At 39.7% G+C, this 19,253-nt stretch overlaps 1 protein-coding gene across 2 annotated transcripts in view; it reads right to left on the bottom strand.

Moving 5' to 3' along the window:
* The window catches only part of SLC35A3 (solute carrier family 35 member A3), a 34,414-nt gene extending 15,674 nt beyond the window's left edge, over nucleotides 1-18,740 (bottom strand). The window contains exons 1-2 of one of the 2 annotated variants that reach the window (XM_019629357.1): nucleotides 18,449-18,740; nucleotides 6,923-7,127 (exon numbers count right to left, since the gene is read on the bottom strand). In XM_019629357.1, the coding sequence (XP_019484902.1) occupies nucleotides 6,923-7,109 (187 nt within the window). In that variant the 5' untranslated portion in view covers nucleotides 7,110-7,127; nucleotides 18,449-18,740. Of the gene's footprint in view, nucleotides 1-6,922; nucleotides 7,128-18,033; nucleotides 18,350-18,448 lie in introns of those variants that run through there. The other variant, XM_019629356.1, reaches the window with a different exon arrangement.
* Between the last annotated feature and the right edge of the window lie 513 nt (nucleotides 18,741-19,253).

The raw sequence follows: 19,253 nt of genomic DNA, 5'->3' as shown, positions 1-19,253 counted from the left end.
ACGAGAGAGAAGGGTTGGAAATGGACTTCGAGTTGGTCAACCTACAGTATCAGTCACAAAAAAATGTCAAAGAACTTAAAGAGATACTTAAACCCCTAAAAAAACGAGGTATTCTAGGGAACCCTACCACTTTATCAACAATGACATTTTAAAGATGATTTTCTCTCCCAACATAAAACTTGAAAAGTTTGATTATGAAACCTTTTTAAAATAAAAAAATTTATTTTTTAAAGATTTTATTGGGGGATTGGGGGAACAGCGTTGGGGAATTGGGGGAGGGGAACAGACAAGTTGCAGTCCTTTTGTTCTTCAGTCTAGTTGTAAAGGATGTTGCTTCACTGGCCCAAGCTGGTATTATCATTGCGCTCTTCCAGGGCGAGGCAGTCGCTTGCCGGTCATTGGACGGCAGATCACGGCGGCTCACGAAAGCCCATGCCAGCTGCCGGCCAGCCCCACTGCAGCCTACGCCATCGCCAGCGACTCACAGCCCAGCTCCAGGTTGAGCTGTTGTTCACCATCTTAGCTGTAGAGGGTGCAGCGTCACTGGCCCTCATGTGGGATCCAAACCAGGGCCTTGCTGCTCAGAGCTGAAGTCCCAAGCCAGCTCTTAACCAACGCGCCACTCGGCCGGCCCCATAAAAATATTTTAAAGAGTGTTACCTGCTAGTCATCCTTTCCTTACTCTAAACAGTAAAAAAATTATGTAACTAAATAAAAATACTAAATAAAAATACTAGTTTTGTTCTAGCAGAAAAACCTCTAAAATATTAATAGCTCACTTAAAAATTTTCTTAATTAAATTTTTAAATAATTAAAGCTATCACATAATTTTCTTACCAGCAGCTTAGGGAAAGTCTTGTTCTATAATATGTTCCTGCCAATTCCTGATATTGTTAGACTTTTTATCTTTGCCAAGCTGAGGGTAGTGAAATCGAGTCTTGTGGTTTTAAATTGATTTCTCTGACTAATAATGAGGTTGAGCATCGTTTTATATATTTATTGGTCATTCAGGTTTCCTCTTCTGTGAATTGCCTGTTGATATCTTCTCTCCTCTTTTCTGTTGAGTTGCTTGTCTTTTTCTTATTGAGCTGTAGTTCACTGTACACTCAGGATATTGATTTTTGGTGGTTACATGTGATGTAAGTATCTTTTCTCAATCTGTGGCTTGTCTTCTCACTTGATTTGATACACAAATGTTTTTCATTTTAATGTTCCCCAAATTATCAATTGTTTTCCTTCATGGTTTATTTGTATTTCTCGTATGTTGTTTGAAATCATTCACAGTACTAAAGTCATAAAATTTTGTTTTTTACTTTTTTATTTCCATTCTTTTAATATTTCCTCTTACATTTTAACATGAATACTTAATAAAGTTCAATCAAAATATCCATCCTTGTTTCTGCCATCTTGTCTGGAATCCCTCGTTTTATTTTTTATTTTTATTTTTTAAAGAGATTTTATTGGGAAATTGGGGGAGGGAACAGCATTGGGGAATCGGGGGAAGGGAGAAGACAAGTTGCTGTCCTTTTGTTCTTCAGTCTAGTTGTGGGGGATGTCGCTTCACTGGACCATGTTTGTATTATCATTGCGCTCTTCCCGGGTGAGGCAGATTGGTCGCCAGCCATTGGACAGCCGCTCATGGCAGCTCTTGACAGCTCACGCCGGCTCCTGGCCACTCACGCTGGCTGCCAGCCTCTCACGGTAGCTTATGGCAGCCCACTGAAGCCCCTCTGCAGCCTACGCCGTGTTGACAACTCACGGCAGCCCAGCTCCAGGTCGAGCTGTTGTTCACCATCTTAGTTGTAGAGGGCGCAGTGTCACTGAGCCATGTGGGATCCAAACCGGCAGCCCTGCTGCTCAGAGCTCACGCTCCCAAGTGGCTCTCTTAACCAATGAGCCACTCGGCCAACCCTCAAGTTTCGTTTTTTAACGTCAATCTTTAATCCACTGAGAATTTATTTTTGTGCATGGTTCAAATTTCTATCTGTGCTTTGGTTCACTGAAAGTTGCTTTATTACATCTCTCTACAATGCCAACTACTCATGTCAAGGATATCTTTTGCTCCACAATGCTAAATGAGTGAATACTTCCATTCATCTAGACTCTAGCAGGAGACACATTACTTTCTCAGCTTCCCTATTATATTTTCTTTTTTTTTTTCTATCCTGTTGGTAACTCCTTTAGTCTTCTTTCACTGATTCCTCCTTCTCAATCTGACCTCTAAATATTGGAATGCTACAGAGCTCAGTCGTCAGTCTTCCTCTCTTCTGAGCATATACTATATTATTTTATCTAATCCTTGACTTTAAAGCAATCTATAAGCTGACAAATCCTTGAGCTCCATATTCACATATGCTATTCCACATCTTGATTTGGCTGCCTTATAGGCATCTCAAATTTAACATGGTCCAAAGAAAAGCCTTATTTTTCCCCTCAAATCTATTTCTATATATCATTCATTGCAGTACCCATTCACCAAGTAATTTAATCTAAAAACCTAGGAATTATTCCTCAAATTAGATTCCTCCATTTCCTTCACCTTCACACACCTAATCTACTAGCAAGTCATGTCAGCTGTAGCTGGAAATGACATCTCATAAATATCCTCTCTTATCTAACAACATAGTCTAAGCCACCATTTCTTGCCTGGACTAGTATAAACAGCTACCAAACATGATTTCCCATATAACCTATTCTTGCATCTCCTTTCCTCTCAATACAGCTGCCACATTGGTTTTTTTGTGTGTAAAACTGACCATATTTTAAACATTTAAATTATTTATCTTTGCTTCTACAATGAAATTTGTAGCCTACAAGGCTATCCTGTATTGTGTTTTCTGAATACCAATTCATTCTCTTTGTTCCATTCTTCTTCCAGATATGTTCCAGGCACACTGGCTACCATGATAGTTTCAAAAGTATATCAGGGGCCGGCCGAGTGGCTCAGTTGGTTAAGAGTATGAGCTCTGAACAGGGTCACTGATTGGATTCCCACATGGGCCAGTGAGCTGCACCTGAGCTGAGCTGCCGCTGAGCTGCCAACAGGTGGCAGGATGGCTCAGCTGGTGAGAGCTCGTGCTCCTAACAACAAGGTTGCCAGTTCGACCACCCGCAACTAAGACTGAACACGGCACCTTGAGCTGAGTGGTCGTGAGCTGTCAACAGGCAGCCGCATGGCGGCTGGGCTTGAGGCTGAGCTAGCTGCACCCTCTACAACTAAGATTGAAGGACAGCAACTTGGCTGCTCCCCTTCCCCAATTTCCCAACACTGTTTCCCTTCCACAATTCTCCAATAAAATCTTTAAAAATTAAAAAAAGTATATCAAATTTACAAACAGCTCAATTCAAAAATGGGTAAATTCAAAAATGGGCAACAGACTTGAATAGACATTTCCCCAACAGTATACGAATAGCCAATAAGCATATAAAAAGATGCTCAATCAATATCATTAATCATTAGGGAAATGCAAATCAAAACTACAATGAGATACCACTTCACACATTAGAATGGCTATAATTGAAAAAACCAAACAAATAAGTTTTAGTGAGGATGTGGAGAAACTGGAACTCTTGTACATTGCTGATGGGAATGTAAAATGGTGTAGTTACTGTGAAAAAAAATTTGGTGGGTCTTCAAAAAGTTAAACACAGAATTATCATATAACCCAGCATTTCCACTCCAAAGTACATGAGATGTGATAAAAAAAATATGGGGGGCTAGCCAGTGCCATGTTGGTTAAGAGTTGGCTTGGGATGCCAGCTCTGAGCAGCGGGCCCCAGTTTGGATCCCACATGAGGGCCACTGACGCTGCGCCCTCTACATCTAAGATGGTGAAAAACAGCTGCCATGAGTCACCGGCGATGGTGTAGGCTGCAGCCCCTGCTGCAGTGGGCTGCCGTGATCTACCATGAGTGGCTGGCAGCCAGCGTGAGCTGCGATGAGCCGCCGTTGAACAGCCATCCAATGGCCGGCAACCGACTGCCTCACCCGGGAAGAGCACAATGATAATACCAACATGGGCCAGTGAAGCAATGTCCTCCACAACTAGACTGAAAAACAAAAGGGCAGCATTTTGTCTGTTCCCCTTGCCTGATTCCCCAATGCTCTTCCTCTCCCCCAATTCCCCAATAAAATCTTTAAAAAATATATATATGGTGAATGTCTAAATTAAAAAAATGTAATACAGTAAAAGACACATTGCCATTAACCCCCATCAAAATACGCCCCCTCGCTTCAAACACACTTATCCCATCATTCTTGCAACTTTCTGAAGCAGTTCTGTAAGTCCTCTTTCGTGAGTGTCATTGGTTACGCTGTCATGGCTGCCTCGATATCCTACATCTATTTGACTTTGGGGAAGAGCCAGAAGTCACATGGTGCCAGATTCAGGGAATAAGGTGGATGAAGACATATTGTAATGTTTTCGAGAGAAATTTCAGTATACCAGAAGCAATGTATAACATGGAGTGTTGTCATGATGGAGGACAATTTTCAGCACACTTCTTTTTTTTAAGATTTTATTGGGGAATTGGGGGAGGGGAACAGACAAGTTGCTGTCCTTTGGTTCTTCTGTCTAGTTGTGGAGGACGTTGCTTCACTGGCCCATGTTGGTATTATTATTGTGCTCTCTCCGGCTGAGGCAGTCGGTTTCCGGCCATTGGACTGCCACTCACGGCGGCTCATGGCAGCTCACACTGGCTGTTGGCTGCTCACGCTGGCTGCTGGCCACTCACAGTAACTCATGGCAGCCCTGCTACAGCCTAGCCATCGCCAGCGACTCACGGCAGCCCAGCTTCAGGTTGAGCTATTGTTCAGCATCTCAGCTGTAGAGGGCGCAGCGTCACTGGCCCTCATGTGGGATCCAAACTGGTGGCCCTGCTGCTCAGAGCTTGCACTCTGAAGCCAACTGTTAACAAACGAGCCACTTGGCCAGCCCTACAGCACACTTTAAACTACACCTTCTCTCAACCCTAGCTCATACCCAACTGACAACACCGAACAAGTTGAAACTTGTCATACACTATTACTAAAGTTTGACATGCCATTTCCCGTATTGAAGATCCCTGCCTTTCCGTTGGATGGCACTCGGCAGCAGCATTCACCGTATTTTGTGATCACAACGGAAAGGCTCTGTGTCACATATCACCTCTGGTATAGCAATTTCTGTCAAATAAAAACATTACGGTGTGTCCTCATCTTATTCACCGGTCCTGGCACCATGAGACTTCTGGCTCTTCCCCAAAGTCAAAATAACCATGAAAGGTAAATATTTTGAATCAATTCAGGACACTGAAGCAGCCACGACAACGCAACTAACGTCACTCATGAAAGAGGACGTACAACACTGCTTCAGAAAGTGGCAAGAAAGATGAGATAAGTGTGTTCCAAAGAAGGGAGAGTATTCTGAGAGGGGTTAATGACAATGTGTCTTTTACCGTAATCAATTTTTTTTTAAAGCTTTTTATTGGGGAATTGGGGGAAGGGGAACAGACAAGTTGCTGTCTTTTTGTTCTTCAGTCTAGTTGTGGAGGACGTTGCTTCACTGGCCCAAGTTGGCACCATCATTGCGCTCTTCCCGGGCCAGGCAGATCAGTCGCCGGCTTCTGGATGGCCGCTCACTGCGGCTGCTGGCCGCTCATGCTGGCTGCTGGCTACACACGGTAGCCCATAGCAACCCACTGCAGCAGGGGTTGCAGCCTACACCGGAGCAGCCGGCTCACGGCAGCCCAGCTCCAGGTTGAGCTGTTGTTCAGCATCTTAGCTGTAGAGGGCAGTGTCACTGGCCCTCATATGTGGGATTCAAACTGGGGCCCTCTGGCATCCCAAGCCAGTTCTTAACCAGCATGCCATTCATCCGGCCCCAATTTTGTTTTAATTTAAACATTCACAGTATTGTTTGATCACACCTTGTACGTGTATACTCAGAAGAAATGGAAGCAGGGACTTGAACAGAGACTTGTATGTCTATTGCAGCATCATTCATTGTTCATCGTGTCCATTAATACGTGAATGGATAAAATGTTAGACAGATACACACACAGACAACAATGGAATATTATTAAGCTATAAAAAAGGTTCTGATACATGTCACAACATGGATAAACCTGGAAAACATTATACTAAGTGAAATAAGCCAGACAAAAGGAGAAACACTGTATGATCTAACTTAGATGAAGTATCTAAAATAGACCAATTCATAGAGACAGAAAGATGATTAGAGGTTTCCAAGGGATGAAGGTAAAGGAGCATGGAAGTCATTGCTGAATTGTTACAGAGTTTCTGTTTGGGGTGATAAAAAGTTTTAGAAATAGTGCTGATGGTTGTACAACTTTGTTTATATAACTAATGCCACTGAACTGTACACTTAAAATAGTTAAAGTTGCAAATTTGATATGTATGCGTGTATAAAGAACTTCTAAAAATAATGCAATATACAAAAAAAAAGCCCCATTGAATTGTATACTCTAAAGTCAGTGAATTGAATTATATCTCAATAAAGCTAGTTTTGTTTTTTAAAAGGATATCAAATTAGTCACTGCTGGACTAATCAATGCAGCAAATAAGATAAAAGGCCCTGACTTTAGTAAAAAATTATGACTTCTATAAATTTCTAACCGTCACAGAATTATAGAATTTGCTCTTATTCTCAAATTACTATAATTGCAAGAAACTATATTTTGTATTTACAGTTTAACTAGAAGACATGAGTCATGATATAGATTAGAATACCTGTATTACCAGATTAAAATGGTCTTAATAAAATAAAAAATACCAAAAGGTTCTTTAGTACTAGAACATTAGATAATACAGTAGTGTTCAAATGTGTAGTTACCAATATATATTTATCTATATGTCATATGTAAATAACAAATAAATTACAATGACAAAATAAACGGCAATAACCAAAACCTAGATACCTACTGCTGTCTTTGTAGACTAATAAGATGCAGGCCATTATCTTCAAAAGTTCAGCAACAACCACTGCTGTAGAAGACAGATAACGGGGTCCCTCTTCTTTTAAAGTCCTAGAATAACGCATCGTTAGAACCAAACTGGTAGTCTGAAAGACCAAAATTCCCAAGGAAAGGTATTTCAGGTTGGCAGACATTGTTTTATCTTCATCTGCCTGAAAAACAAAATAAACAGGGCAAATAAACAAAATTTTAAAATACAGAAACTAATATATTAAAAGCCAGTAAAAGACGTCAGGTTCCAAACAAGACAGAGTAAGTGCATTCTACTCTATTCTTTCTGCTAATTACAACTATAAACTTAACCAAAGACAAAAAGCAACTATCAGAAGATTCTGAAAGGTGAAAAAAATAAGACAAACTGGCTAGAGACCTCAGATCTTGAGTTGTGACCCAGCAATAAATTCCCTTGAGATTTTTTGGCCACCTATGTATCTCTGGGGACCACCAACAGATGTAGATCAACAACTAAAAAGCCCCAAGGGAAATCTGCCATCTCTAACCAAAGGAATGGGAAGACAGCAGCCCTGTAGGGTGGAACCTCCTAAACTGGGTGCTGTGTCATCTGTGGGATGGCCTTGTTGACCATCCCCACCCTGCACTAATGAAAGCACAGGTGGCAGCCCTGCCCCCTCCCACCAGGGGCTGAAGCCACAAAGACTACGGTAGCAGAGCCCTGTTGACCATTTCTGCCCTGTGCCAGGTGAATGTCAGCAAAGAGGCAACACCCTTCCTCCCTCCCCAGTGGCTGCTACTAATACAGAATACCAGGGGTGCCCAAAAAATGTATATAAGTGGACATTTTGGTCAGTGTTGCTCAAGCAGTAGTTCACCGTAATCAGAAGTGTCTGGATGCTGATGGTAACCACTTTGAGCACCTCTTGTAATTGCAGAAGGCAAATGTGACTTGTATTCATCTTTTATTATCTGTATATATTGAGTATTACAATTTTAATAGTTTTTTCCTTCCTTAAAATGTGTATACATTTTTTGGCACCCTCTGTATTTAAGTAAGAACCAAAGTCTCATAACGTTCAAAATGTCCATAATACAATCCAAAAGAATACTCACCATACCAAAAAATAGGAAAAAAATCTCAACTAGGATGAGTAAGGACAACTGATAGATAATAACACAGAATTAGCACAGATATTGGAATTATCAGACAAAAATTTTAAAGAAGCTACCATAAAAATGCACCAACAACGAGCAATTATAAACACTCTTCAAATACTTTTAGACTCACATAGAAGTTGAAAAAATAGTGCAGGAGTTCTCAAGTACCCATCACCCAGCTCCCCAATGAGAAAAGCTGCAAAGTTTCTATCCTTTCCCCTAAAATAATTCAGTATTAACTCTAATAAACCCACTTTAACTACGAAGGTCCAAACAGGTTAAGAAGTAAAAGGATGGAAAAAGACATGCTATGAGAAAAATAACTATAGGAAAATTCGAGCGGCTATATTAATACCAGACAAAACTGCTTACATAAGAATTACTTCTAGAATTAAAGGACATTTCATAATGATAAGAGTCAATAATACATCAGTAAAATATAACCATTATAGGTGTATGCAAGCATAATAACATAGCTTCAAAATACATAAAGTAAAAACTGACAGAACTAAAGAAAGATAAATCCACAGTTGTAATGTGAGACTTTAAACCACCTCTCTGAGTAATTAACAGAATACACAAAAAACCCAGTAAGAAAATTGAAGGTCTGAACAACACTATCAACCACAGTAACTGTGGTAGACACGGAGATGCCCCATTAAAATCCTTCTTCAATGAAGGACTTAATAATGTGTATAGTCAGCATATTGCCTCTTCACCCAAGGTCACACATCCTTTGCCTCAAACGGATCTAAAGATTCAAATGCAATCCAAACAAAATCCCTGCAGGCTTTTTCGATAAAAACTGACAAGATGATTTCAAAGTTTATATGGAAATACAAAGAGAATGAAAACAATTTCGAAAAGGAAAAAAAAGTTGAAGGAGTTAACCTACTGAAATTCCAGACTTACTATAAAGCTCTAGTAATTAAGACTGGTATTGACAAAGACAGAAGTATAGATCAGTGAATACAGTCCAGCACTAAATTCCTACATATTTGGTCAAATGATTTTGACAAAGGTATCAAAAAGAAAGGATAGACTTTTCAACAAGTACTCTGAAGCAATGAGGCATCTATCTTTTTTTTAATGAATCTCTACTTTTATCTCCTCTACACCAAATATTAACTAGAAATCGATCACAGACCTGTTATTAAAACCTAAAACTGGGGCGGCCGGTTAGCTCAGTTGGTTAGAGCACAGTGCTCATAACACCAAGGTTGCCGGTCAGATCCCCACATGGGCAACTGAGGTGCGCCCTCCACAACTAGACTGAAACAACTATTTGACTTGGAGCTGATGGGTCCTGAAAAAGCATACTGTTCCCCAATAAAAAAATTAATTAAAAAAAAAAGCTAAAACTGTAAGTATTCAAGAAGAAAATACAGAAGATAATCATAACTACAGAGAGATAGGAAAAGATTTCTTAGATTGAATATAAAAAAGCATGAACCATAAAAGAAAAGCCGGATCGATTGGATATCATCAAACTTGAGAACTGCTCTTTCAAAGGTATTGTAAAAATAATAAAAGGCAAATCACATCATGGGAGAAAATATTCTCAATACATACATCTGACAATGGCCTTATATCCAGAATATATACAGAACTCTTAAAACACAGGAAGTAGAAGACAAACAAACCAATATTAAATGGGCAAAAGATTTAAATAGACATTATACCAAGAAAAAAAAATGAATGGCTAATAGGCACATTAAAAGATATTCAACATTATGGTCATTAGAGAAACACACATTAAAACCACAATGAGATGTTATTATACACCTATTCCAGATCATTCTTTCACTAAAATTTCCTATCCAGGAAACTTACATACCAACAAGAAGCTGTACTAAGTTCTTTCACAAGTGTAGCCTCATTTGATTTAGTCAAAAGCTTATGAACCAGACAACAAATTACTGCCCGTGTTCCTTTAGGGACTCTGTTGACTAAGCTCCTTAAATGCACGTGAGTTCGATGAGGCGCTCAGATTTATAGCAGGACCAGAAGAGTCAGGATGCTCCCCTTTCAGCTTAATAGCCAAAACCTGAACTATGCGCTCTTCCTGATCACTAGAGTAAATGACGCTCTTTCATTCTGATGGCTTTTCTTTGTTTCAGTTTGTTGTTTTTCTAAAAGTAGTATTTATTATTTTATTTATTATAAAAGTAGTATATACTTACTAAGAAAAATGTAAACAATTTTAAATTATATTAATAAGTAAAAAATTTGAACCATAATCCCACCACCTAAAGACATCTAATGATATTTTATATAAATTTTGCCAATAATTGTTCTTATTTTAGCTTTTTGGAAATCCCTAAACTATAGGACTTTAGTAAAAAAGAAAACATAAAGTACCTAAACCATTTCATGTTCCCAATGAAAGGGTTTCACCTTTTGGGTGTCTTAGTCTTATAATCAACAAGGTTCCACCTTTTCCTAAAAAATAACACCTTTTTGGAGGGGAAAAAAATGGGATTTAAAAAATAGAGTACCAAGAATATAACAAACATCCACGATTCCGCCACCCAGAGCTGGTAAGTGTCAATCTTATATTTGCTTGTCTTTCTTCTTTTAAAGGAATATAACATTACAACAAAAGTCAAAGTCCCCAATAAGCCACAAATCTAAGTCCTACTCTTCTGTCCATCCCCTACAGAAACCTATTTTCATGAGTTTGGAGTATATATTCCTAACCCACTTTTTAAAATTTTATATAAATATACCCATAAGCCATAAATATTTTAATATACATACATGACATCAAACTGTATATATTATTCAGCATTGTTTTACGATCTATATTGACATATGGACCTAGTTCACTGCTTTTAACAACTCTATAATGTTTCATCAAATAAGTGGACCTTTTATTTACCGATTCATTTACTGATGAACACCCTTTTCTTTTCCTTTTAAAAATTTAAATTAAAAATATTTTTAATTTCCTTAAAATTTTTCAACAAGTAGTTTCTAACTATTATATAAGCCACGAGTATTAAAAGCTATTTTTCTAAAATTTAACATTTTATGATTTCTCAGGTCTCTTCCAGTCCTAATACTAACACACACAATTCTGTAAACCTTATTTCAATTTTTCATCTAAAAGTTTTGTCTGAATTTTTAAATTGCAAACTTTCAATATAGGAAGTTATAACATATTTAATAATGAACTATTATATAATTATTGTGTGCAATTACTATATTATAATTATACAGTATATAATTATTATATATTATAATATAGAATTGTAATCTTTGTGTATGTGTGTATACTACAATCACACTGATTTGATACACCAGTCACACTGCTAGTACTTCTAAAAGTCCTTTGCACAAGGAATATTTCAGGGTTTGGTAGTCACTCTTAATAGATTTTTGCATTTGCTTTCCAATCACTATTTTTCCTCTGAATTGTTAGATAAGTTTGATATTTATAAAGTTAAATTTTATTATTTTTAAATTCCTTCTCATCTCTTGGGGTAAAATGTACAACAAAACTTCATCTAAGCTCCATTCATTTGGATTTGGTGAGTTTGGATGATGGCTTGGTTAGAATTTACTTTTGCATGTTGTACCAAAGTTATTAGTAAGCTTCTTAGAGCTCAAAGAAGTTCTCAGTAATTATTAAATAGTCTTAAGAAATAAGAAGTTTTCAAGCACACTAGGAGGTATGTTCTAAGTACATATGATATGCTAGGTATATGTCCCTCATTTTCATGAAAGTAGCTCCCAAAGATCCTTCTTTACAATGCTTTGTCAGCCAATTCTCAGTTACTCTGCAGGCTTTAAATGTTTAAAAAATATACATTACACAAGGTATATGTATCATTAATACACACTACTGATGCTATTTCTACCCCAAAATAAATCAGGATTAGAGAAATTAGTTATTGACACCATCATTAATTGCATCAAATATGAATTAATAAGTTCTAAAATATTCAAAACACTATATACTAATAATTTCTTTAAACATACATAGGTCTTTACAGGTTAATCTGAAAATCAGTTTGGCTACAGACTTATTTCCGTTAGCTTATCAGTACATATGTATAATCTGTAGGTCTGTGTATGAAGCCTGTCATTTTACTGAGACAATAATATCAGGGTTTTGCTTATAAGCCTCCAGCCACTAAAGTCCTAAAAAACTAAATGTTTTGTCAATGTTTTAAAACTAATAAAATTTATATGGATTTTAAAAAGCTACTAAGTACCTAAGAAATTCTGCAAATCAATTTTCCTTCTATCATAAAAGCAAAAGGCAAAATTTCTAACTTACAGTTTTTAAAGTGAGCTATATTTACATTTTCTAAACACTAGTCCCAAAATATACTCCCTACGTACAATATAATAATCTACTCAAGGTTAATGACATAATAGAGTACATATAAAAGTCATAAAGTGCTAGGCAAACATAAGTTCACATTATAAACCTGTCAAACAATTACTGCTGTAAAAACAAACCTCTTAAAGTTTTTCCAAGTAAATGAACAGAAAAAGACAAAACATACACAAATGCTGACCTCAGTTGCAAATTTCTATCCATTTATCTCCCATGATGCCAAAACTTTAAAACTGCAACCTTTAACTTTATGTTAAATAATAACAAATAAAATTCATCATAAATGGTTTTACTTCTGACACTGGCATTTATAATATCTTCTTCTCAAACTACCTCAGAAGTAGATACAGTATTCTCAAGAAGTAGCATCATATGTTATAGTTGAAATTCATAATAATCCTGTGGAAAATCCAAAGATCTTATTTTTTATAAAAGTGAATTAAATATAAGTCAAAGGTACTTTACACTATCAGTATAATCAATTTTGTTTCTATGATAGAAATAATAACTTCCACTAAATTAGTTCACTCCTTAAGTGCTTAAAGAAAAATGCAATCCTGTTCGATAACACTTAAACAAATTGACGCTACTGTTTACCATTTCCGGTTCCTATTACAGTCTAAGTTAAACAACTTTTCATTGTTTCTTCTTCACTTCCTTCCTCAAAGTGTCAAGGTGTATGTAAGATAATATGAACTTTATGTACGTTAATTTTTAACTTGTTCTTTCAGACTGCAGAATTTCCCTTACTACATTCAGGTAAAATCAATAGTGCTCACATATTTAATCAATCATACAAATATAAAACCTATTTACATCTTAATTTTTAGATTAAAAATTGTTCAGTATTATTGTACTCCTTACATAAGGCCAATGATTTGGAAGACATAATGAATGACCTAACATGTACAGTAAGTCCCCAACTTACAAACGAGTTCCGTTCCAGGAGAATGTTCCTAAGTCGGATTCGTTCACAAGTCCGACAGTGAGTCTTATACACCTTTGACACAAACATACAATATAAAGCCAATGGTTGAGCGATTCATGTTATAAGAACAAGCAACGTCTACCATCTTTTCGCCTTGGTCCAATCTCAATTATTTTGATTTTTGTTTCCATGGTTATTGTTTTGCGCTTCCTAGCAGTCCCCTCCACATCACCACTGCTTTTCCTCTTGCTTCGGGACATCCTGGGCTCTGATTGAGCCCTGTACTACTGTACACTATCGCACTGTACAGTAAGCACACAGCAGCACAACTGTGACAATGTCCGGCAGACATGTGAGCTATTGGGTCATCAGAAAAGTCATGACGTATTTTTTCTGTTTTTGTTGCAAAAATGCGTCATGACTTTTCCGACAACCCAATACTTCCACGATTTGTTCACATCTACGAATGTTCGTAATGCGAGGTCCGTTCATATCTTTGAAAGTTCGCAACTCGAATGTTCGTAAGTTCAGGACTTACTGTATAGCTCTAAGAGTCCCTTTGAATGTGTGGTGCCATGTAAAAATGTATTCCTTCTCACCCTCCCGTCTCTCTACCCCTGTGCTCTTTTGCTCTACTACTTTCTGCTATGGTCATTTCCTGCCACTTATAGCAAAAGGCAGAAGTTAAAGGTACACTACAAAGAACAGAAGAGTAGTGTAAAAGCCAGGTAGGGCTCACAGGCACTAACCATTAGCAAAGGTTCAAGACTAAGGAGACTGGAGGCAGAAGTAAAAAATAAAGATATCATACAACTCTCCACAACTTGCCATCACATTTAATACAATCAGTCAGGCACTGTGATGAGCACTGGGTATACAATGAACAAGAGAAATACACATCATCTGGGCCAGCCGAGTGGCGCGATGGTTAAGAACTGGCTTGGGACGCCAGAGAGCCCCGGTTCGGATCCCACATATGGGGGCCAGTGACACTGCCCTGGCAGCTGAGGTGCTGAACAGCAGCTCGGCCTGGAGCTGGGTTGCTGTGAGTCGCCAGTGACGGCGTGGGCTACAGCCCCTGTGGCAGTGGGTTGCCATGGGCTACCGTGTGTAGCCGGCAGCCGGCGTGAGCGGCCAGCAGCCCCGGTGAGCGGCCGTCCAGAGGCCGGCGACTGGTCTGCCTCGCCCGGAAAGGGCGCAATGATGGTTCCAACTTGGGCCGGTGGGACGACGTCCTCCACAACTAGACTGAAGAACAAAACAACGGCGACTTGTCTGTTCCCCTTTCCCCAATTCCCCAGCACTGTTCCCATCCCCCCAATTCCCCAATAAAAATCTTAAAAAAAAAAAAGAAATACACATCATCTGTTTGTTCATGGAGCTTATCCTCTACCATGAAAGACACATATTACTCAAATAATTCAAGAAATAGTCTGGCTATGACATAGGGTGCAACAAGAAAATATCACAGGGAAATTATGGCACCTTATCTTATGTCAACTTGGTTAAATTCAAACACATTTCCCAAAATCCTTTCTCTGTATGGTGCCAGGTTAGAACTGGCTAAACACAAAATCTGCACAAGATTGGAAAGGTAGAAGTGAAGCGAGAGCTATTATTCTCAGAGTGTTCTGAGGGTGAAGAGTGGTGATACAGAACTAGAGGTGCTGGCAGGTTCCAGTTTATCTCCACTCTTCAAGGCTCTAGGTCGGCTCTTCTTCCCAACTGCTGACCCTGCTGAGCAACAGTGGGCCCCGGCTCTCTGTCTTACAGTGGACACAGAAAGACAGCTACACAGAGGTGACAGCTTTCCATAAACTTTTCCACCAGCACTACTGCATGGTTCTACTTTGGCTGCAGGATACGGATGGCTTGCTAGATAGATTCCTTTGAAAGCTCTGACTTGGATACCCATACCAGTCTTTCAGGAGGGCTGCTCAGTCACTTTTCAGTAATCCTCCAACACTTTCTTCTTTGACCTTTACTTCCCCTGCTTCTCTCAATTGTGAAAGGTCTTTTCCTATTATAAATCTCTTATTCCATAATAGTGAAGGGTTCTGTTTCTCTACAGAACCCTAACTGATGCAGTTGGTACCAAATGTGGTTCCAGTGTAACAGAACCATAATGATAGGAATCTGGAATCAGTTTTCTGATCTTATTAAATTTTAAAACATTAATGACCTATTACCAGTGGTCAAGAACTGCTAGTTCATCATGTCAAGGGAAGTATTACTTAAATTATCACCTATAATCAGGATTGATCAAGTAGTTGCTGCTACAACATTTTACTGGAAATAGGCATGTAATGGTTGCTTCTAAGTCAGCTAGAAAACTTGGAGAAAGAAAATAATGAACCTGAGGCCCAAATTCACAGCCCAAGGTCCAAGTAAGAAATCAGAAAGCTTCTATGACTACCCTAAAACAACTTATCTCCTTTAGCTGTAAAGTCAGCATTTCTGAAAACCAAATCCAAAATCTGATCCTACAGTAATTTGAAATAAAAAGCAAATTGAGTTTACAACTTTACAGGGTCCCAGGATCCTATACTATATATATATTTTTATAATCTCCATATCCTAGCCCATGACCAGACATAAAATATGCTTGAGGATTATAGTGGGCTAAATAATGGCCTCCAAAAATATCAGTTCCTAATCCCTAAAACCTATAAATGTTACCGTATTTGGAAAAGGAGATTTTGCAAGTGAAACTAACTTAAGGATCTTGAGATGGGAAGATTATCCTGTATTAGCTAAATGAGCCCCAAATGCCAACACAAGTGCCTTATAAGAAACAGAAGAGGAAAATACAGGCACACAAGAAGAGGAGGCAATGTGAAGACAGAGCAGAGAGAGATTTGAAGACGCTGGCCTTCAAGATTGGAGCGATGCAGCCACAAGCTGAATGCTGATAGCTACTAGAAGCTGCAAGCTTTCTGGATTCTCCCCAGAGCCTCCACAGGAAGCATGGCCAGGCTGACATTTTGATATCAGCCCACTGATACTGATTTGGATTTCTTGCCTCCAGAACTGAGACGGAATACTTAGGATACACTTGCTTTTTAGAGGGTTGAAATCTAATGTTGAGCTACCAATTCATATTGAACTGAAGTACACATGTTAATAAACTTTTTTGTTTGTTTTTCTCATTAATCTGTCTTATTATAGGGGTCTCAGCTAAGAACTCAGAAGAGTAGAAATTTTTTTTCCTTCCCTACAGGGGTGATAATAGTTATACTATCTCAAAGATTTATTACTAGGATCAAATCAAGTATTAAAACATAGAACAGAAAAGCACTTTCAAATATAAGATCATTAATAAAAAATCTGAAATAAGGTTACACTACAACACAAGAATTATCCTTGTCTCTCGGAGCACTATAAAAGTTTATTTCATTATAGGATTTAATGTAGCAATTATTTATCAAGAGTCTAATATATCATAATACTGCACTCAGGTATTAAAGAGCTAAACAAATTTAAAAGATAGTTACTTTCCTTAAAAAGCTTACATTCTAGTAGTGATAAATTTCTCAAGTAACCATAATACAATACAAATTTAATAAGTACAATAAGATTTATAAAGCCCAACACACAAGAAAAAAAGAATGTTTTGAACTAATGGTAGACTTCAGAAAGCTTCATAAGGAGGTGGTGGCATTTAAGCTATTAAAGAATAAGAATTTCTACAAAGACGGTAAGGAAGGCCTTCCTTGTAGGAAGAAGGGATGTAAGCAAAGATAAAGACAGGCAGGTATAAAGTATAATCAGAAATTACATTTCAAATAACTACTCTAGATTGGCTAAAAATTAGGATATGTGAGATAAAATAATTTAAAAAACAAAAAAGAAAGTATCACATTGATCTGATTGGAGCCACGGACAGCTCCAAATTTAGAACTGCTTTGGATGACAACCTAAATAATTTTTACTTTATTCTGGAGTCAATAGTTACTGAGTGTTTCTGAGGAAAGAGTGACCAAAGAATGCATAAGACCTTTGGCTTTAAAAAGCAATATGGAGGGGGTGTAATAATACGAAGGGGGTCAGGCTGAGCGCTGCAAGTCTAGTTTGGAAGCCATTGTTATTGTGCAAATAAGAAGAGGAGAAAAGAGCCAGACTTAGGACAGAGATAGTGTGAATGAGAAATGGAAGAATTAAATTTGAGATACTGGAGAAGTAAAATCAATACTTGGGAGGAAAGTTAGGACCAGAAATGTAAATTTAGAAGTCATTCCCTTAAAGGAAACAACCAGAAGTTACCAGTGAAAGTGAATAAGAGCACGAAGTGAGAAACTGTACCAAATTTCATCTCTACCAAAGTTGAATGTTAATTCCAAAAGCAAAAAAACTTAACTCTGGTTCCATTTTCAAATATTGCATGTAGTGGCACATAATAAAAGAGTCAGTCTTATGGTATAAAGTAATGAAATGTAAAAAAGTAATAAAAGGCCTATTACTACATTTAATATTAGTGTTTAATTCCTTTGCACCAACGTTCCGGAAAGGTGTTCCGCTGCTTTAAATAAACGTTCATTGAAACCCTCCCTTCCTGAATACACAGAACTCTCCCCCAACCCAGACACACCTACCGCTGTTCTGATAAGGATCCCACCTGGCCTCGGACCGTCCTTTCCTCCGTTCCAGCCTAATTAAGGGACAGCCTTACCATTTCTTGAAGTCCCTGCAGCTTCTCGAGCGCGGGTGCTGGTCTGGTGGATCGGTGTCACCGAGAGCGCTCAAGGGAGGTTCACGAAGGAATGACCGTCAGCCTAGCCCACCAGCGGCGCTGTGCACGCCCCAGCGCCCAGGCACACTCTGACGTTCTCATCGCTTTACACACCCCTTTCCTCCGGCCCTTTTTCCTCCTCCACCCAGCACATTCCACACGTCCCTCCGAGTTACAACGTGTCACTTCATTCGCTCCACGCCACATAGCCAGGACTGTCCCGATCCCGCAGACGTTCTTCGCACCAGCCGCACGCACGCCGCCTCCTGCGCCCCCGGGAGCTGTCCGGCCGTCCCGGCACTCGCGCGCCCCGGCCTCCCGTGCCCGCAGCTCCCCAGCAGCGCGCACCGCTCACCTCCCGCGCAGCTCCGCCGGCTGCGCGCACCGGAGGCGGCGGCTCCGCTCCGCCGGGCGCCCCAGGCTGCCGTGCCCGCCGGGTCCCCCGTGACCCCTGACGCGCAGCGCGGCTCGCTCCCGCCGCCGTCGTTGCGGCCAGCCCTGCACGGCCCAGGCGTTTCCGGGTTCCCGCGGTCCCGTCCCACAAATGCTCCGGCTTCCGCTTGGGCCCCGGCAAACGCCGTTCCCGGCTCTGTTCTGACAGCCCTGGCTCGGCGCTTGCCAGCTTCGTCCTGAAGGCGAGGCACCTGGGCTGCCAGTGGAGCAGCCCCCGGTGCCAGCTTCACCGGCGCGTCACCGCCCGGGGCAATGCCTCCTGCTAGATGTGTCCCGAGGGGATGAGGCGGACGGAGAGACACCCGCCGCGGGCTTCTGCGGTGCTGCCCGGTGGCGGACGGTGCCAGGGTGTTCCTTTGCGTAAGGAAAGGCAAAGTCCTTTAGGGCAAAGACTGAAAGGGACTGGGGAGGAGGATCCAGGAAGTAAACAACCCGCTTCTAATAATGACAGTCACTGACCCTGAAAACAAACGAGGTCTGCTCTGGCTCTGACTGCCACCCGGTAGTCTGGAAGAAGACTTATTCGTTTGGAAACGACCACTTTCTCCACCTTGGATGAGACGCTGAGGCTGAGCAGAGGCCAAAGCGGCGACACCAATGGGCCTAGTGCCATTAATCAGTGGAGGAAAAAAAGAGCAAATGCGGCTAGGATGTCAGAGTTGAAAAGGACTAACCCCTTCCAGGCATCATGGATACCTTACACAACA

The sequence above is a fragment of the Hipposideros armiger genome, unplaced genomic scaffold (assembly GCF_001890085.2).
Source record: "Hipposideros armiger isolate ML-2016 unplaced genomic scaffold, ASM189008v1 scaffold_845, whole genome shotgun sequence".
Lineage (NCBI taxonomy): Eukaryota > Metazoa > Chordata > Mammalia > Chiroptera > Hipposideridae > Hipposideros > Hipposideros armiger.
Note: the sequence above shows the minus strand (reverse complement) of the source record. Positions and strands in the feature narration are given on the sequence as shown.